We start from the raw sequence: 21123 nt of genomic DNA on the forward strand, positions 1-21123 counted from the left end.
TGAAGGTATGCGAAGTAAGAAGGTAAATACACAGAAAAGCATATTTAGTACAAAGGCTGATACAACATGGTAGGTGGTAAAGAGGCAAGCAGTGATTTTGTCAGTACAGTCACGCATTGGACTGAGGTTAAATGGATGTACTGCCATTTGTAGGGGAGTTTACGGTTCAAAATAATAATTGTTCCGTAACCGAAATACAAACCACGCTATTTACATTGGGTTTACCTTTTAGCGCAGCTGAAATGGCGAGCCATTAGAATTTAACGAGGGTGTATTACCCCCGCGCTAGTTAGCGGGGGGTTAGGGGAGTGGTAGCTAGCTACCCCTCCCCCCCTCACACACAGATGAATGCTCACTTTCACTTTTGGCTCGGACTGTGACAGACGTCTCTGTCTTGGTCCTCTCTTGGCAGCCATTGTTTGTTTTGTCTTTACTTAATCGCTTACTTTTCTTTTACTCAATATATATGTAAACATGTTTGTATCTATATTTGAGTATAGAAATCAGTAAGTTTCCTATTCAGAGTTGTGTGTGTAGTGTACGATATCTACGTGGAGTCCTCGGCAGTTAGGCCACCACGGCGTATTTTTATGGGTTGCGTTCGAGTATGACTTCGGTCTTTCTCTCTCTCTCTCTCTTGAGGTCGTTCACCCTTTTACTACGTGTTACTACGCCCTTGTAGCTTCCTTTCCGTGTGGGGGGGATGCTTCGCCGTACGTTTGTCTCAATTAGTTTATGAATCTAATTGTAGTTGTTAATTTTTCAGCTTGTAGAACGATTCCTTTCGGGGTTTTCGTTCTTTCTTTAGTGTTCATTAATTTTTAAATTGCATAATTACATAGTTTCATAATTATAATTGTTATAATTCTGTTTTGGTTACAGCTCTCCTTCCGTGAGTGTAAGTGGTTGTGAGGGCACGTGCCTGTGGTGTAATTCTTGTTTCCTTTCCCTCGGGATTCCTCTTCGGAGCCTTCCCGGGGGAATGAATGTGTACTAATATTATTTGTTTTATTTTTTTACAGTTACCGATCTAGTTCGTTTCTGTAATATGGCAACGGTGTGAGCTGTCTGGTTGAGTCCTGGGGATTCGGCTGTTGCTGCCTCCCCCCTTGTATTTTCGTCTGGGGCGTGTCTCCTTCTACTGGAAGTACTCCCGTGACGATTGACAGCTCTCCAGTTCATTTTAGAACTCTCAGGAGGCTTGCCTCCTTGGGCGGGTAACTTTCCTTCCGAGGGAAGTTTTTCCTGTCCAGGCTTGAGTTTCTCCCCTTTTGGGGGGTTCTTCTCTTGCCTTTTTTTCGTGCGACTATGCTCTTGGTGCTGAGCGGTCACACCTGCAGTTTCGCACAAGGGGCTGGGCAACTGCAGGAGCCCCTCTTCGGAGGATTGCTCCTTTTAGGTCACTGGCTGACCAGTCTCTTCTACGAAGTGTTTCTCTTTCGTTCGCGAGAGAGTACACTCATAGAGACTCCTCTTCGGAGGATTCTTCTGCTGCTGTTGCTGTTGGCCTCCTTCGCCGTAAGGCCCACCGTCCACCTCGTCGTAAGGGCCTCTCATCTCCCTATAAGGGTGCTAAGAGGTGCCTTTTTGATTCTCTGTTTGCAGCCTACAACTCCTTCTTCTTGATCTTCCGCCTTGGTGCAGATGGACAGCAGTCTGATCTCGTCTTCCGACGGGCAACGGTTTTCCTGACGGACAACGGTCTTCCAACGGACATCAGTCTCCCGGCGGACAGGCAACGGTCTTCCGATGGACATCTGTCTCCCGACGGACAACGTTCCCTTCGGGGCAAAGGGTTGCCTCCCAAGGGTGTTCTTCCCTTGCGTGTCAGGGTTCCCCTGCGCGCCCTTCTGCTGTGTTCTCTCCTGCTCCGGCTCAGTGTTAGCGCACAGGCGCTCTCCTGCTCATCAGCGCTCTCCTGTTCGCCAGCGCTCTCCTGTTCGTCAGCGCTCTCCTGTTCGTCAGCGCTCTCATGAAGATCATCCTTGCTGTTCCTGTTGGTTCCTGTTACGTGCCCACGTTCGCCCTCGCGATCTAGAACTTCGGTTCAGGTCTGGGTCAAGGACTCTTCTTCTATGTGCAGGCTTCCACACGTTGCCTTCTGCTCGTCGCCTTCTGCTCGTCAGCGATCATCAGCTCGTCAGCAATCATCTGCTCGCCAGCGATCGATCACCTGCTCGCCAGCGTTCACCTGCTCGCCAGCGCGCACAGGCGATTTTAGTATCGCCTATTCAACAGCGTTCTACACGTCAGCGATCACCTGTCTCTCGGCGATCTCCGGATCGCCCGCGTGTGTTACAGCCGGCGCGCCAACGTTCTCCAACGCTTCTGAAGGAACATGGTTCGCCAGCTACTAGCTCGCCATCGCGCGATCGCCCACCTGCGCATACTGCTCGCCATCGCGCAAATCGCCCACCTGCGCATGCTGCTCGCCATCGCGCGATTGCCCACCTGCGCATGCTGCTCGCCATCGCTTGATCGCCCACCTGCGCATGCTGCTCGCCATCGCGCGATCGCCCACCTGCGCATGCTGCTCGCCATCGCACGATCGCCCACCTGCGCATGCTGCTCGCCATCGCGCGATCGCCCACCTGCGCATGGTGCTCGCCATCGCGCGATAACTCACCTGCGCATGCTGCTCGCCATCCCGCGTTCGCTCACCTGCACATGCTGCTCGCCATCGCGCGTTCGCTCACCTGCGCATGCTGCTCGCCATCGCTCGCCAACGCGTCGACATGCCACAACGCGCCATCGTCAACCTGCGCGCCAGAGCTCACGAGCTCACCACTGATCGCCTGTTGATCCACATCGCCAGCGGTCTTCCTCGCCCACGCGGCAGCGCGTTTCCTCGCTCACGCGGCAGCGCGTTTCCTCGCTATCGCGCTAACGCTTGCGTTCGCCGCCTCGGACTCGCGCTCATTCACCTGCCCACCCTCGCGACCGCTCGCCTGCGCGCCCGCGCGACCGTTCGCCTGCGCGCCCGCGCGACCGTTCGCCTGCGCGCCCGCGCGACCGTTCGCCTGCGCGCCCCGCGCGACCGTTCGCCTGCGCGACCGTTCGCCTGCGCGACTGTTCGCCTGCGCGACTGTTCGCCTGCGCCCCCGCGCGCCTGCGCGCGACCGCTCGCCTGCGCGCGACCGCTCGCCTGCGCCCCCGCGCAACCGCTTGCCTGTACGCCCACACGCCTATGTGCCTGTACGTCTACGCTCATGCGCGTCCGCGCACATGCTCTCCAATGTTCGCCCGCGCGCAAACCAACGGTATTCCATCGCGCGGACGGACGGTGTTCCGTCACGCGAACCGACGGTCCGACGGTGTTCCGTCGCGCTAACCGATGGTGTTCCGTCGCGCTAACCGACGGTGTTCCATCGCTCGAACCTACAGTGTTTCTTCGCACGAACGTCGGCTTAATTCTTGCAGTATCCATTGCTCGTCTATGGGTTATCGCTCGCCGACCACCAGCTCTCGCCCTTCCTACCACGCTCGCCCTCCTTCTGCGCTCCTTCCCTCACCTTCGTTTGCGTTCCTGCGTGACCGCGCATAGGCGCTTCCACGTTCGCCCACGCGCAAATCTTCGAATTACCATCGCGCGAGCTCCAGGGCGATTGCGACCACGATTCCCATTGGGGTTTTCGCAGCATGGCCAGCCTGGCGAGTTCTTCTGGAGCGTATTTCCAGAACACGGCCTCACCCGTAAACGCAGAGCATGGCACTTGCAAGAATAGGAAGAAACTTCAGGGAGGTCTGAGCAACACTCCTCTTTCCAGAACCTGGGTTAGCCCTTCCCCGTCATTCCCTGGAAGGTTTTTTGGCGGGGGGCTTTCCGTTCGAGATTTCTCCATCGGCCAAGGGGTGACTGCTTACCCCTTCCTCTGGGGGCTTACCAGGTCCTTTCCTTCCTCGGTTACGGCCCGAGGTTTGGTTCAAGGAAGCTACAGGAAGATCATGGGTACTTTCCTCCTCTCGGGCTCAGGCACCTTGGCCTTTCGTCGTTAAGTATCTAACTTGCGGACAAGCTCGATGTTGTACCATCTGGACGCGCTGACTGAGGGCTTCCTTCGGGTGTCTCATCTGTGGAGGTCGACAACCTCACACACCCTTCCATCCTTGAGAAGAGTTTGTTTGTGCCCAAGGACAGAGACTTAGACAGCGGCTGTGCGGAGGAAATCGACTTCCGTTTTCACTCCTCCAAGGATCTTTCTTCCAGACTCTGCAGGGTTCCAGCGCCTTTTTCTTTCAACCACGTCGGCCTAAGTTATCGGCTACGACAACTGAGGCAAGGTGCCCAATTGCAGTTTCCTCCTGTCAGGAACAGATGGCACGGGAGGCTCCCCCGGGGGGGCATAGTCCTAAAAGGAGCGGCAGAGTTCACAAACTCTAGGATTGCAGGTTTCTCGCTGGGAGGATGCTTAAGGTTACTCATCCGGATGACAGCTTCCCGATGCCCATTCCCGCACGATCTCTGTGATCAGCCAAGGATATCGCGCCTGCCGTCTCTGTCAGCGAATTCAGTGTCTCTGAACCTCTATGCCATAGCGTCGGCAAGAGTTGCCCGGTTGGGCAGAATGATCCATACCTTAGGCGAAGGTCCTCCATAGGATCATCGACGGCTTCACCCCCGGCCTCTTCAGTCGATCCTTTCTTGTAAGGAAGGATCTGAGAGGGGAGTTCCGTAGTCGACCTCTCAGCCTTGATCAAGTTTGTCGAACAAACTTCGGCCAGCGTAGAACAGCAGAATCGATCAGACTGGTAAACGAGGCGACAGGACTCCTTAAACCCTGGATCGGAAGGACGGGTACTTTCAGTTTCCATTCCATCCATCTTCCAGGGAGCTCGTGGAATTCAGCCTAGACTGCAAGTATTCCTGCTTATGATGCAGTGTGGCTATCCCGCCGTGGCATAGCAGGTTTTTTTCCCCAGAGAACTCTCCCTGCTTTCCTCATGGCTGCTCAGGTGCAGGCTTCCGCCTCCTTTGCTTTTTGGAGGGCTGGTCAACAACGGTAGGCTCGGGTTCGACCTTCTTCAGCGCCGGGACAAGCTTCCGGATGCTTACCATGAATGTGGGTTCATGGTATTTTGCTTGGAGCCTTCTCTTCTTCTGCCTCAACATCTGGAGTATCTGGCCATGATATTGAGTTAACGGCCTTACCACGTTGGAAACCCCGCTTCTCGTCCATCCAGCGAGGTTAACCAACGTCGGTTCTGGTCGGTACTTGGATGGGTGACCACCTGGGGACGCCAGATTCTGTTGCCACATCCTCCGAGCCTTCCTTTCAGTTGACTGTGGCAAGACTGAGGAGAGTCGCAGTACCTGTTCTCAGTCAAGCAGAGCTTTCAGCCCTACCTTGGAACGTTTCCTAGTTCTCCTTTCCTCATTGACCTGTCTATAGTCCGAACGGTCGCCTCAGGATAAGTTCCATGTGGGGTGGTCCAAGTTCCGGTGGTTTTAGGCAACGTTTAACCGGACTTCCTGGACCCTATGGGACCAGCGGAACTATTAGACCTGCAATGGGTGTTGACCTATGGAACCTCTTGATGGTAGTGGATATTCTCGTCCTTTCGCCACATTCTTGATGCTGTTCTCGGACTCGTCAAAGGAAAGGGGGGGGGGGGGGCATGTTCCAGTCCAGGCCTATGGTCAAGACCTGAAGGATACCTCTCCATCATACAGATCCTGCAGCTCCTGCCGAGTCGCTCCGTGCGCGTCGACTTCATGATTCTGGCGTGTTCTAACCAGCAGGGGACGCATTTTCACACCTTCACATCTTGCAGTAGAGATACCGGGATGATTGAGATACTCTCAATACCACCATCGGCTCTCTCATTCCAGGCAGAGGAATGTTCTCTCTGACTATCCGAGCAGAGCCTCGTAGAGAGAGTGTACCTGGGGGTCTTTGACCTTGAGTAACCAGCAAGTCCTGGTCTGGGGGACCTGATCGCGACAGCTTGGAACCTCAAGCTTCCGCTGTTCTTCCCCCCAGTCTCAGACCCCGAGACTCTGGCAAGATGCATTCCGGTGATGGTGGGACAACTTCGACGCCTGCGTCTTCCCTCATTTTGTCTGTGGACAATGGGTCTCAACAAGACCAGGTTGTCTGTCAACCTTTCAATGGGAGAGCTCCACTGGGACTATGCGCAGAACGGTTTCTGGACCCTCTGCTTCCCCTGACGGAACTCCCGGGAGAGCTTCTCCCACGGCGCAGACTACTCAAACAACCACACTGCAACATCTCTCCCGAACCGGGCGTCACTTCGGCTTCATGCCTGGAGACACTACGCCTCCTCCTCAAGAAGAGACAACCCGCTACAGTCGCGGTACGGAGGTCGCGTCATCTGCGATAGTCATCCGCAGGGGTCTTCCAGGCAAAGTGAAGAGTCTTCGGTGGTTGGTGCCGTGGGAGATATACCTCTTCCCTTGAGGCCTCTTCCCCAGCAATAACGGTCTTATTGCCTTTCGGCGGGAGGAAACTCCTTTCCGCTCTCGGCAATGAAGCCTGTCGCTCAGCATTTCCCTGACCTTCAGGCTTAAAGGAATAACTTTTTCCTGCCCGCTGGATCTCTCCTCGCTCATGCAAAGCTACGATCGTCCCTGCCCTAGTCGGAGGAAGACCTCCAACTTGGAGCATGTCTCGGACTTTTTAGTCCCTTAAGAGATCTTCTCAAGACCCTTTACGACAGGCCTCGGATTGTATTCCGCCTTGGGTCTCCTGCTCACTCTGGCCACGGGCAGTGTCTAAGCAATCTTCTTGGTCTCGTACGACTCCGCCCTTTCTAAGGAAGAGGGGAAGGCAACATTCAGGTTCACTCCTGAGTTGTTGGCTAGACTCAGAATCTGGGGGTCCCGGCCCTTCGGTCCAATTCCTTCAAGATTTCGAGTCTCCATTCTGTATCTGATGTCCCAAGACCTCTTTCTTGCCAGTAAAGGAATCGAGAGGTTAGCTTTGGGAACAGCTGCAGTTTTGTCCTCAGTTGCAGCCGATTTGGGAGCACAAGGAGGACACGGGGGAGAGTCACCAGTATACCTCCTCAGCCCGGACTCAAGGACATTCATCTCGACCTGTCTCCAGACCCTCCCCCGTCACGTCGCCCTACAGCACGATGTTGGATACATCGCAACGTCCCTCGCCTTCGAGTAATACTACTCTGTGACGCAGGTGCTACAAGCTGGAGTCTGGAAGCGTCTAATGACCTTCGCAGCCCGCTTCCTGCAGGGCGTGACCCACAGGAGTCTCGATACGTTTTCTATCGCTCTGTGGTGGCTACACAACAGCTGGTCGAACCTCAGGCTCCTTTTTGGACAGGTAGCAGAAGGTTGAGGGCATTGTTATCAGGTTTTAGTCTGCATGAACGAAAGAAGTATGTCTGGCCCTTATTTCTTTCTTCATCATCCCCTCTACGGGGAAGCAGCATCCTGGTCTCTGCATAGCTGACCTCGAACCTCTGCAGGTAAACCATGCTTCCTTGTGTTCCAAGTATTGAGTCAATACTGTCGCGTCCCCCATACCCTGACGAGGTGGTATTGGGAACGTCCTAACCCAGAGTTCCTTCTGGAACTCCAGGTCAACTGCCTAGGACGGGTCACACTTCTTCCTTCACACACAAGCTTATGTAGGCCACACGGTTCCTTGCGGAGCAAGGAACTTGTGAGGTGCAGGGACTCCTTTTCTCGAGTGCGACTCACTCGGATTCTGAGTCCCCGGGTAAAGCCAAAGCCAGTATGGCTGGGGACTTTCTACCCTACCTAAGGGGTAAGTCACCCAATGTAAATAGCGTGGTTTGTATTTCGGTTACGGAACAAATGACAAATTTGAAGATAATTTGTATTTTTCCTAACCATACAAACCTTAGCTACAGTATTTACACATATTTGCCCGCCAGCCCTGTCCCCCAAGACTACCTCTAAGTGAAAGTGAGCATTCATCTGTGTTAGAGGGGGGAGGGGTAGCTAGCTACCACTCCCCTAACCCCCCCGCTAACTAGCGCGGGGGTAATACGCCCGCGGTAAATTCTAATGGCTCGCCATTTCAGCTGCGCTAAAAGGTAAACCCAATGTAAATAGGTAAGGTTTGTATGGTTAGGAAAAATACAAATTATCTTCGAATTTGTCATGTTGACATGACTGGGATAGTTTGTTATGGAATAAGACATCCTATCATTAAGGGGTTGTATGAATGAATGGAATAATGTATAGTGCACATGCAACAAAGGGAGAACAACAGTCCCAAAAATACACCACAAGTTTTAAAATTTACAGAGATATAATGTCTAGTGTACAAGGATGTGATGATTTTGATGAAAAAAGTTAATCACCACAACCAAATCATTATAGATTCACAAAATGAAGAAAACAAATTTAGGAATCTAAAGAGAAATGAGAAGCTATAAGGTGTAGGTCTATTTTACCTGTGGATTTCAATTTCATTTCTATTTTATCCTTTTTCTTTGTCATTTAGAATGCAGTAGTATAATAGTGTAAATTTTATATTCTAAAAAAATTATTTTAGGTATCATCCAGTACATTGTTCTGAAAAAAATTCTTATAAATCAGTTATAATTTTTTTAAAATTTGATTGTCATTAGCACCATCCATGTATTTTTCTTATAGGAACTTATGGCTTCAGAAGGAGATGCCAAAGCCATTTTAGAAGACCATAAAAAACGTCTTGAAGAAGAAAAAGAACAACAGGATAAAGACCGAGAGAGAGAGCAATTGGCTAAGGCACAGAAGGCACTCAAAGCAAAGGAATTTACATCTGGTGTGAAGATAGGATTTGCACAGATGATGAATGCACCAGTAACCACAGTAAAGGTATGTATCAGCTTTTATTAAATCAATGTTTTGAAGTATTTTTAGTTCACTGATAAAGATTTATTTTAATTTCATTGGAAAGACACTTCTAAAACTCCTAGATCCATGTTACCGGGCTAACCATTGCTCTACTACAGTAAATTTTTTCGATGAGACTCCCCTGATGTTTATATTGCTTCTTCTCTGGAAGCTTTATTTATTGTTATCCTTAAAGTTTTAAAAAATATCCCACTTCTTTCCTCTCATAGACATACCTATTGTAAAGCAGGAAAACACGGGCAGCTAAATAGCAAGAAGTGAAGCTATGGTCCGCAAGAAGCTCTGTTAATTCAGGCTCTGTCACATGAGTTTTACATACTTTGTTCTCCAAATAAATAGACATTTTTGGTGTATTTCAAGATTTCTTCCTCTGGATTTTTTTTAGTACTTACACTATAAATTCTCCCTGTTTTGTGTGTCTGGGACAGCAATGTGATTTAGATAACCATTGTGAGAAGTGCCAATCCCTCACATTTCCTGTAATGGAGAAAGTATGTTTCAATGGTTGTGGACTAAATTAAAAGTTCCTGATACAAAAATCACATACATACATATACCAAGGCACTTCCCCCAATTTTGGGGGGTACCCGACATCAAACAAAGGAAACTAAAAAGGGGACCTCTCCCCTCTACGTTCCTCCCAGCCTGACAAGGGACTCAACTGAGTTCGGCTGGTACTGCTAGGGTGCCACACCCCACCCTCCCCCGTTATCCACCACAGATGAAGCTTCATAACGCTGAATCCCCTACTGCTGCTACCTCTGCGGTCATCCAAGGCACCGGAGGAAGCAGCAGGGCCTACCGGAACTGCGTCACAATCACTCGCCATTCACTCCTATTTCTAGCATGCTCTCTTGCCTCTCTCACATCTATCCTCCTATCACCCAGAGCTTTCTTCACTCCATCCATCCACCCAAGACAGCCATTTTCCATTCTCTCAACATGGCCAAACCACCTCAACACATTCATATCCACTCTAGCTGCTAACTCATTTCTTACACCCGTTCTCACCCTCACCACTTCGTTCCTAACGCTATCTACTCGAGATACACCAGCATTACTCCTTAGACACTTAATCTCAAACACATTTAATTTGTCTCTCCGTCACTTTCATTCCCCACAACTCCGATCCATACATCACAGTTGGTCCAATCACTTTCTCATATAGAACTCTCTTTACATTCATGCCCAACCCTCTTTTTTTTTTTTTACTACTCCCTTAACTGCCCCCAACACTTTGCACCCTTCCTTCACTCTGACGTACATCTGCTTCCACTCCACCATTTGCTGCAACAACAGACCCCAAGTACTTAAACTGATCCATCTCCTCAAGTAACTCTCCATTCAACCTCGCACCACCTTCCCTTCTCATACATCTCCTAACCTTATTCTTACCCACATTAACTCTCAACTTCCTTCTCTCACACACCCTTGCAAATTCTGTCACTAATCGGCCAAGCTTCTCCTCCGCATCTACAACCAGTACAGTATCATCCGCAAACAACTGATTTACCTCCCATTCATGGTCATTCTCGCCTACCAGTTTCAATCCTCGTCCAAGCACTTGAGCATTCACCTCTCTCACCACTCCAACATACAAGTTAAACAACCACGGCGACATCAGACATCCCTGTCTCAGCCCCACTCATATCGGAAACCAATCGCTCACTTCATTTCCTATCCTAACACATGCTGTACTACCTTTGTAGAAACTTTACACTGCTTGCAACAACCTTCCACCAACTTCATATAACCTCATCACATTCCACATTTCTTCCCCATCAACTTTATCATATGCTTTCTCCAGATCCATAAACGCAACATACACCTCCCTACCTTTTGCTAAATATTTCTTGCATATCTGCCTAACTAAAAATCTGATTCATACAACCCCTACCTCTTCTAAAACCACCATGTACTTCTAAGATTGCATTCTCTGTTTTATCCTTAATCCTATTAATCATTACTCTACCATACACTTTTCCAACTACACTCAACAAACTAATACCCCTTGAATTACAACACTCATGCACATCTCCCTTACCCTTATATAGTGGTACAATACATGCACAAACCCAATCTACTGGTACCATTGACAACACGATACACACATTTAACAAACTCACCAACCATTCAAGTACAGTCACACCCCCTTCCTTCAACATCTCAGCTCTCACACCATCCATCCAGATGCTTTTTCTACTCTCGTTTCATCTAGTGCTCTCCTCACTTCCTCTTATTGTAATCTCTCTCTCATTCTCATCTCCCATCACCGGCACCTCAACACCTGTAACAGCAATTACATCTGCCACCCTATTATCCTCAACATTCAGTAAACTTTCAAAATATTCCGCTCACCTTTTCCTTGCCTCCTCTCCTTTTAACAACATTCCATTTCCATCTTTCACTGTCTCTTCAATTCTTGAGCCAGCCTTCCGTACTCACTTCACTTCTTTCCAAAACTTCTTATTCTCTTCATATGAATGACCCAATCCCTGACCCTACCTCAGGTCAGCTGCCCTCTTTGCCTCACTTACTTTGCGCTTTACTTCCAAATTTTTCTCTCTATATTTTTTATACTTCTCTACACTATTACTCTGCAGCCATTCTTCAAAAGCCCTCTTTTTCTCTTCTACTTTTACCTTCACTCCTTCATCTCACCATTCACTGCCCTTCCTCATGCTGCCTCCAACAACCTTCTTGCCACACACCTCACCTGCAATCCCAACAAAATTTTCTTTTACTAACTTCCACTCCTCCTCTAAATTACCAGTTTCTCTCACTTTCACTTTGTCATATGCCATTTTCAACCTTTCTTGATATTTACATTTTACCCCCGGTTTTATTAGCTCTTCAACCCTCACTAGCTCCCTTTTACATCCACCTACTCTATTCCCCCCTCTTTTGCTACAACTAATTTTCCTTCCACCAAAAAATGATCAAACATACCGTTAGTCATACCCCTAAACACGTGCACGTCTTTCAATCTTCCAAACATTCTTTTAGTTATCAACACATAATCCATTAATGCCCTTTTTACTACTCTTCCATTTGCCACTCTTACCCATGTATACTTGTTTTTATCTTTTTTTTTTTAAAAAAGCTAGAACTTACCACCATCTCTTGCTCAACACATATCTACCAGTCTCTCACCACTCTCATTTTCATCTGGTACGCCATACTTCCCAATGACACCTTCTACCTCTCCAGCGCCCACTCTAGCATTTAAATCACCCATGACTACTACATAATTAATTCTACCCAGTCCTTCTACATACCTAGTTAATTCGTTCCAGAACTCATTCCACTCTTCTTCACTTTTCTCACTACCTGGCCCATACGCACTGACAAAAGCCCAACATTCCCTACCCAACCTAACCCTTACCCACATTAACCTAGATGATATCTCCTTCCATTCCACTAGTTTACCTGTCATCCATTCACTCAGCAATAAAGCCACACCCTCTCTTGCTCTTCCCCTTTCAATCCCAGACAGTCTACCAGACATTTCACTAAACATCACTTCACCCTTCCCTTTTATCTTTGTCTCACACAAGGCCAATGTATCCATCCTTCTATTCCTAAACATACAGTACTTCCAATCTCACATCTTTTACTCTCTATCGTCCTACATCCATGCATCTTCAAACACCCCAAAACTAGAGTGCGGGGAGCAGTCACTCTCCCCCCAGCTCCACCTCTTTGCTGATGTCTCACATGATTGTAAATACAGGAGAGGGGGTTCCCAGCCCCATCGTCCCGTCCCTTTTAGTCGCCTTTTACGACACAGGGATAGCTGGCCGCGGGGGCATAAAAATAGACCTTGTTTTAGCACGGGGAAATCCAGAGAAGACTAGGCTTGTTGACTATAGTGGGGATGATGATGATAAGGACACACCAGCACCATTCTCTAATTCAGTATTTAGTCATTGAAGTTTTGATAGTGATGTGCTTAAAAAGCTTAAAATTTTTAGCTTATTTTGTTAAACCTCAGAAGGCCAGTGAGTTTTTGCTTAAAGGGGGTAATTTTGATGTTACCTTCCCAGTTGCCTACCCTAACCTGACTTCTCAAGTTGCGACTAGTGGTAATAGAGTTTTCTATTCAGTAAGGACTCTGATAGTCATTGCTCATCACAGATTTGAGATCCTCTCACAGAGCCTCAAATTCTTGAATTACTTTAGACTCATCTGGAGCTTAAACCGTGCATGCTATAAATCCTTGTTGCTCTTTTAGAATATTTACTTTGCGAGGCAGAAGAATAAGTCAGAAGTGTGGATCCAAATACAATTTGTTCCTATACTAACAAACCTTACGTTATTTATGTGTATACTTTCGGTGTAGCTGGAAGGCAGCCATTAGATTAAAAGTGCGTAGTGGCAACCCTACCTAACCACTCAAAGTGGGTAGGTAGGGGGTGACCGTGGGATACCCAGCCACCCAGCCACCTATATCTACTCACAGTCTCTCCTCCTCAAGGCTCAGCCATTTAGACTTTTGCTTTACGCTCTTGTGGGAAAGGATTGTTAAAACTCTCTCCCTCATTGTTAGAGCCAATCTTCATTAGATGCTGACCCTGAAAATACTGAAGATTTTGCATATTCATGAGGTTCTCTGAAGACAGTATGATCCTTTAGAGTTCATTTTAAAATAATAATGAATTACCAATGACAAGAGATATACCTACAGATAAACCTATAAAAAAGTGACAAGGTTTTTTTTAAGTATATAGCCAAAAAGTGAAAAAAAAAATGTGAGGGAAAGAAGCATTATTTCTGCTTTTAGACATGTTAAAAATGTTTATGTTGACAGTAGGTCAAAAGTCATAAGACACAAATATATTTAAATGTTAAAATAAAGTAATGAAACAAAATTACAATTATTAATCACTAGATATAGTAAAAACAAATAGATATAGGAAAAACAAAGCTCAAATATCAAAACTTGGTTATGGAATGTGTATGACTTTGACCAATCTTGGGCTTTATCCCATTTCTGTCTGGTCATCTTAACACACCTTTCTCTCTCTTCATTGTCTTAGCTGTGTTTCCCTTGGTTTACCCATTTTATGCCTTACTTTGTGCTATCCAGTTAAATTTGAAAATAGTTGAGTAGCAAGATGAAAGGGAAGTGGCAACAGAGATAAGATAAAAAGGCTAAGAAGTGGGTGTATGTAGAGGTTAAAGGGACATTGTAAAGAGTATTTATTAGTGTGTACAGTGTACAGGAGATGCGCTGATGATATTACCCTATGTATGTGGTTGAGTTTTTATGTGAATATAAGTTTACTATCATTGATTTTTAAATATTTAACTTAGCCGGTGAATATATAATAGCTGCAACTCTGCGGCTCGACAGAAAACACACTCAAAAAAACTCGCGAGCGATCGCTATGAAGGTTGCGGGTGTGCCCACCAGCGCCAACTGTCGGCCAGATACCACTCTTGCATGTAAACAAACCCTTCAATTCTTCTCTGTCGACGTTGACGACAAGACGTATTCATACTCGCTGTAGAACCTGGAGTTTTCTTAACATATTTGGTGAAGTACTTCATTTTGGTTTGAGCTTTCGCAGTACAGGTGTTTTATCTTCAACTTAAATCTTGAACTCGTTTTTGGATAGATTTAATTTTTGATGACTTTGGATTGTTTTTTGGACTTTCTTTGACTTTTAAATGGCCGACCCTTCCCTCAGTACGGAAGTGTGTTTAGGCTTTTAGCAATTATCTTATCACGTTATAAATTAATTATAGATTTTCCTCTATATATTTTATATCTCAACCGCCTTTATTAGGCCTCTTCGATTAGCTTTCCATTTATAATAAACATCAAAATAAATTTTAATGATTTGTTTATATGCGACCTTTCCTGAGAGGAGGCGGTCCTAACTTGGAAACCGAAGTTAAACAACGTTGAGCCCTTTCAATCGTAAATAGCTTTTACAGAGCTAATGATTTAAAACTTATTAAATGTATATTTTTTAATAGATATTTTATGAAAGATTTTCTTTGAATAGTCTTCGTACTGTTTCAAAGTTGAACTAACGTTTAGTTTATTTATGCTACGCAGTTTGCGCTCTATCGTTACGATAGAGAGAGAGAGTATCACGGTTTCACTTTGCAGAAAGAGTAAATCGATTCTGACGTTTTGTTCATTCTTCTTTCAAAGCTTAAATGTTTTAAATTCTATTTTAAAGGAACTTTTTAATTGAAAAACCTTTCAGTTTTTTCCTTTGGTCAAATAACCTGTTTTTTGACGAAACGTAAGTGGGCTCTTCTCTTAGGTGCGAAATCAAGAGAGAGAGAGAGAGAGATAGAGACGGAGGGAGAGAGAGGAGAGAAAACGTTCCGATCTTTATCTCGTCCCAAGCGGGTAACGTTGTTCTCGAGTTACTCTCGTCCCTAGTCTCTGTACGGGGAGAAAGGATAAAACGTTTTTAGTTTTTTATTCTCGTCCCAAGGCAATGTACGGTGAGAGATTGAAAACGTAGTTTTGAATGAACTAGTGTTTAGTCTCTTCCCCAGCCACTGATTTTTTTTTTTATCTTAAAATATGTTTACTATTTTTTGCTGGTATTAATGTGCTTACATTATACGACTGATTTCGCAATTACAACCTTTTGATGAGGGTAGAATTGCGTGCTTCAGGTAGAAATCAGTTTTATTCATACCTAATGTGAATTGTTAAAAAATTCGATTTCAGTGAAATAAGTGCAAAACAGAAAATCGTAGTGATAAAGTGATATTGCGCAAAGTGTTATCAGTGTTGCGACCGAGGGTTCGTCTGTTCGTGCCTGTCGTTCGCCTAGTCCGGGACCTCTTGCAAGCTCCCAAGCCCAGGGGAGAAGTAATGTCGTACGACTTATGGGTTCGAGAGGCCTTGATCAGCGAACAGACGTTCCCTCTATGGTATCGGGTGTATCTTACCAAGATCACCCCTACCATAAGGCGAGAGAGACGATTTTCTCCTCGTCATCCGAAGGCTTTTCGCATAAGAAACCGTGGAACAAGGTTTCGAGGCCCTTTAAGCGAAAGTCAGTCCTTTCAGGACAGGTCCAGCGTCCTGGTTTTAACCATTAGGACAGCTCTGACCCTATGCAGTCATCGGAAGACTGCTCGCCGCCTAACAAAAGCGTAACACAGACTCCGAGAGTCTTTTTGTAGGCAAGGTTTTGCGGTCACAGACGTTACCCTCGTCTCTTACCGCAACCATTCCCGTTGATCCTAAATGGGTTGTACGGCAAGACATGCAGAATAAGCTTGCCTCCCTTATGGAAGACTATTCTGCCGATAAGTCCGTTGAGCCTAGCCGTTTATCTCATCGAGATCCTGGCCTTCAGCCACCCTAACGTTCCTTTGTGCGTCCTGTTGACGTTGGCGTAGCCAAGTCACGTCAGTCAGGTTGTTTAGAACCACACTCGATGCGGTCTCGTGTGGATTTTCAGCCACATTTGGACGTTAGGCCACTTGCTGATGCTCCTGTTGACGTTCAGGACGTTCGCTAACAATCGGAGTTGACTTGTTTTGACGCTGAGCGTCAACCTCCACCCACGGAATGGACCCTCCACAAGGACGTGGGCAAGAGTCTTTGGGCTACTTGGGGTCAACCCACCATAGACCTCTTTGCCTCCTCGTTGACCAAAAGGTTACCAATCTATTGCTCTCCAGTCCTAGATACAGAAGCAATCTACATAGACGCGTTTCTACTGGATTGGTCTTTTCTGGACTTATATGCATTCCCACCATTCAAGATAGTCAACAAGGTACTGCAGAAGTTCGCCTCTCACGAAGGGACAAGGTTGACGTTGGTTGCTACCCTCTGGCCCGCGAGAGAGTGGTGCACCGAGGTACTTCAATGGCTGGTAGACTTTCCAAGAAGTCTTCCTCTAACGGTAGATCTGTTACGTCAGCCCCACGTAAAGAATGTCCATCAAGCCTCCCCGCTCTTCGTCTGACTTCCTTCAGACTATCGAAAGACTCTCAAGAGCTAGAGGCTTTTCGAAGGAGGCAGCCAGTGCGATTGCAAGAGCTAGGAGAGCTTCTACCATTAGAGTATACCAGTCGAAGTGGGAAGTCTTTTGAGACTGGTGCAAGTCAGCATCTGTGTCCTCGTCCAGTACCTCTGTAGCCCAAATCGCAGATTTTCTTTTACATCTGAGAAAGGTTCACTCCCTTTCAGCTCCCACGATTAAGGGCTACAGGAGCATGTTGGCTTCGTTCTTTCGACATAGAGGCTTAGATCTTTCCAACAATAAAGATCTCCAAGATCTCCTTAAGTCTTTCGAGACCTCTAAGGAACGTCGTTTGGCAACTCCTGGATGGAACTTAGACGTGGTCCTAAGGTTCCTCATGTCAGACAGGTTTGAGCCATTACATTCAGCCTCCCTGAAGGATCTCACCCTCAAGACACTTTTCCTAGTGTGCTTGGCTTCGGCTAAAAGGGTCAGTGAACTTCATGCCTTCAGTAAGAACATCGGCTTTTCTACAGAAAAAAGCCACTTGTTCACTTCAACTTGGTTTCCTGGCCAAAAATGAACTGCCTTCTCGTCCTTGGCCTAAATCTTTTGATATTCCTTGCTTATCAGAGATCGTAGGCAACGAACTGGAAAGAGTATTATGTCCTGTTAGAGCTCTTAAGTTCGATTTAGCTCGTACTAAGTCATTACGAGGGAAATCTGAGGCATTATGGTGCTCAGTTAAGAAACCTTCATTGCCTATGTCAAAGAATGCTTTGTCATATTTTATCAGATTTTTTTTTAATACGAGAAGCTCATTCTCACTTGAATGAGAAAGACCGATGTTTGCTTAAGGTTAAGACGCACGAAGTTAGAGATATAGCAACCTCCGTGGCCTTCAAGCAAAATAAATCTCTGCAAAGTATTATGGACGCGACTTTTTGGAGAAGCAAGTCAGTGTTCGCGTCATTTTACTTAAAAGATGTCCAGACTCTTTACGAGGACTGCTACACACTGGGTCCATTCGTTGCAGCGAGTGCAGTAGTGGGTGAGGGTTTTACCACTACACTTCCCTAGTTCCAATATCCTTTTAATCTGTCTCTTGAAATGTTTTTAATATTGTTTTATGGGTTGTTCGGAAGGCTAAGAAGCCTTTCGCATCCTGGTTGATTTGGCGGGTGGTCAAAGTCATTTCTTGAGAGCGCCCAGATTAGGGGTTTGATGAGGTCCTGTTGTATGGGTTGCAACCCTTGATACTTCAGCTCCTGGGAGTCTTTCAGCATCCTAAGAGGATCGCTGGGCTCCGTGAGGAAGACAGACTTACAAGGCAGAGTAATCGTCTAAGTCAACTTCCTTACCAGGTACCTATATATTTTGGTTTTGTTATATTGATAACTGTCAAAATGAAAAAACTCTTAGCTTATATGCTGTAAACTTAATTAACTCTGGTCTCTACCCACCGCCTTGGGTGTGAATCAGCTATTATATATTCACCGGCTAAGTTAAATATTTAAAAATGATATTTTAATTATAAAATAAATTTTTGAATATACTTACCCGGTGAATATATAAATTAAATGGCCCTCCCTTCCTCCCCAATAGAGACGCAGCGGGACGAGAAGAATTGAAGGGTTTGTTTACATGCAAGAGTGGTATCTGGCCGACAGTTGGCGCTGGTGGGCACACCCGCAACCTTCATAGCGATCGCTCGCGAGTTTTTTTGAGTGTGTTTTCTGTCGAGCCGCAGAGTTGCAGCTATTATATATTCACCGGGTAAGTATATTCAAAAATTTATTTTATAATTAAAATATCATTTTAACAATTATGTTGTAGTGGATATGATTCTAGACAGCCATATAGTAATATGCAGTGTTTCATTCTTGTTAGGATAACTGTCAAGGTCTTTCAATACACAGTACAGTATATGGTAAGTATAGGGATATAAGGTACTTTTCATAAGAGCATTCAGGTAATTGAAATTTAGCTTTTTTGTTAAATGTGCAAAATAGTTTGTTGGAAATTTAATTTTTTTTATTTTACAGGAGGAGAAATACGTATATGAACCCCCTATTCTACCATTTTCCTTGTCTAAACCATCATGGGATGAACTAGAAACTGGTGGATACCTCAGTCACGTAAGGCGAGCCTCACCACAAGCTAATGCTGGTGGATATACAGAGCATTATGCATGTTTGAGAGCTCTTCAAGACTTTATGGGTTCATACAATATAGTACCAGCCAGTTCTGCAGCAACTTAACACACCTTTAATAATTTTTTTTTCTTTTGTATAATTTTCATCACTCATATAATTTCATACTCTCCAAAGTACAGTACTTAATTTTTTTATCTTTTATTTTTACCAGTATGAACATCAAAGCTCAGTACTTGAATAGTTTGAAGATTCATTAAATATATGGATGTTTGTAGGAGCAGAGAGTTTGATTTAGCCTAAAGACAAATTTAAAACTAATTGCAATTCCCTTATATTGAAGGAACTTGCTTATCAATGCAACTGTCATAGTTGAGATTATTTCTCTCATTTTTTGCCTATATAAACTATTTTGGTAAATAACCCATATAAAGATTAAATATGGTCTGCTGAAAGAGTACCCAAATGTATTGTCCGTTATGGCTTTTTCACTGGCCGTCACAGGTCGACCCAGAAATCAGAATTCCAGGGTTCACAAAGGCTTGAGGTATTGCAACAGTGACAGTTATGAGCAGTTGAATAAGGATTGTAGTACAGTATTCTTGGGTAACAAACTATACCAGAGGAGTAAGATACTGCTGTTGATACCGTGGTTGTTTTCAGTTGCAACACCTTTAATAAACCTGACATTGCTAACTCTACCAATATCAGGTGAGCATTTGCAGATCTTTTCATCTATGACAAGGTGATGAGAAATCTCTTGATGACATAAAGTAGAGCATCATGAAGCTACTATAATATTGACCGTTTCTCCAGTGTACACTATTTTGTCAGGTCTGCAAGCCACCGTCAATCAGCAGCTCCATTTCTCTATGCCAAGAGCATCGTCTTTGTTTGTTTTGATATCAGACACCATTGCCTCTTCATTGGAGTCTGTATTGAACAGCCTCAATACAAGTGGTTTATTGTATGTTACTGTAAGTTTTGTAGTTCCCTTGAGCATTATCCCTTCATAGTGTGCACATAGTGTGTAACAACCCCCCCCCCCCCTTGCTTTGACAGCACACGCCCCTCTTTCTGAATTTACTATGGAATTATTTCAATAATATAGTAATTTGCATAAGATACAGTTATGCAGGTAGCATACTTCTTATCCTATATAAATGTGATGAGTAATCTTTGAATAACACAAGCAAATACTGTATGGTGTACAGTAAAATGTTATTGCTTGTAGAGAGTGCATACAATACTGCACTTATAGATAAAAAGCACAGTACTGTGCATGTAAAGTTATATAAAAACAAGTACCGGTTCTGTAAAAGTAGTATCAAATAATTCACTTACGCTGGTATCAACACTATGCATAATTCATCATCAGTGTTTACCTATGTTACCTGCAGTATACTGTATAAGTATAGGTTACAAATTATATGCACCATAGATTGGTAAAATTACTTTTTCAATATTAAACTTACCCGATGATCATATAGCTGTCAGCTCTGCTGCCCGACAGAAAAAACCTACGGGCGGAATACGCCAGCGATCGCTATACAGGTGGGGGTGTACATCAACAGCGCCATCTGTCAAGTAGGTACTCAAGTACTCGATGTCAACATAGAACCAATTTTCTCTCTGTCGTGCCACTGGCAAGACCTGCTAAATACGCTGTTACTAACTGGATTTGTTTTCACAACGATTTGGTGAAGTACACTATTCCAGTTTTGAGCTTTCGCTATGCAGGGGTTTTATCTTCATTTCAAAACTTGAACTCGTTTTGGATAGATTTAATTATGGTGACGAAGAGAGTATGGACTCTCTTTCACTTTTAAATGGCCGACCCTTCCCTTAGACGGAAGTGTGTTTAGGTTTTTGGTAATTTTGCTTAACACGTTATAGATCTATAAATTTTTATGTTTGTTTATATGCGACCTTTCCTGATAGTAGGCGGTCCTAACTTGGAACCGAAGTTAATTAACATTGAGCCCGTTATATCGTATTTAACCTTTAAAGAATTTAATACTTTTTAAATTTTAATGTTTTATGAAAGAATTTCTTTGATAGTCTCGTACTGTTTTCAAAGATGAACTAACGTTTAGTTTTTAGTCTACGCAGTTGTTGACGTTCAGGATGTTCAACATGCGTTCTATCGTTACGATAGAGAGAGAGTGTATCA

At 45.3% G+C, this 21123-nt stretch overlaps 1 protein-coding gene across 2 annotated transcripts in view; it reads left to right on the top strand.

The window, feature by feature from the left end:
• Positions 1-19230, top strand: part of Mat1 (CDK-activating kinase assembly factor) — a 538684-nt gene extending 519454 nt beyond the window's left edge. For both annotated transcript variants that reach the window (XM_068346118.1, XM_068346116.1), the window contains exons 6-7: positions 8606-8809; positions 18843-19230. In XM_068346118.1, the coding sequence (XP_068202219.1) occupies positions 8606-8809; positions 18843-19058 (420 nt within the window). In that variant the 3' untranslated portion in view covers positions 19059-19230. The remainder of the gene's footprint in view (positions 1-8605; positions 8810-18842) is intronic.
• The last annotated feature ends 1893 nt before the right edge of the window (positions 19231-21123 follow it).

The sequence above is a fragment of the Palaemon carinicauda genome, chromosome 22, assembly GCF_036898095.1.
Source record: "Palaemon carinicauda isolate YSFRI2023 chromosome 22, ASM3689809v2, whole genome shotgun sequence".
Classification (NCBI taxonomy): Eukaryota; Metazoa; Arthropoda; class Malacostraca; order Decapoda; family Palaemonidae; genus Palaemon; species Palaemon carinicauda.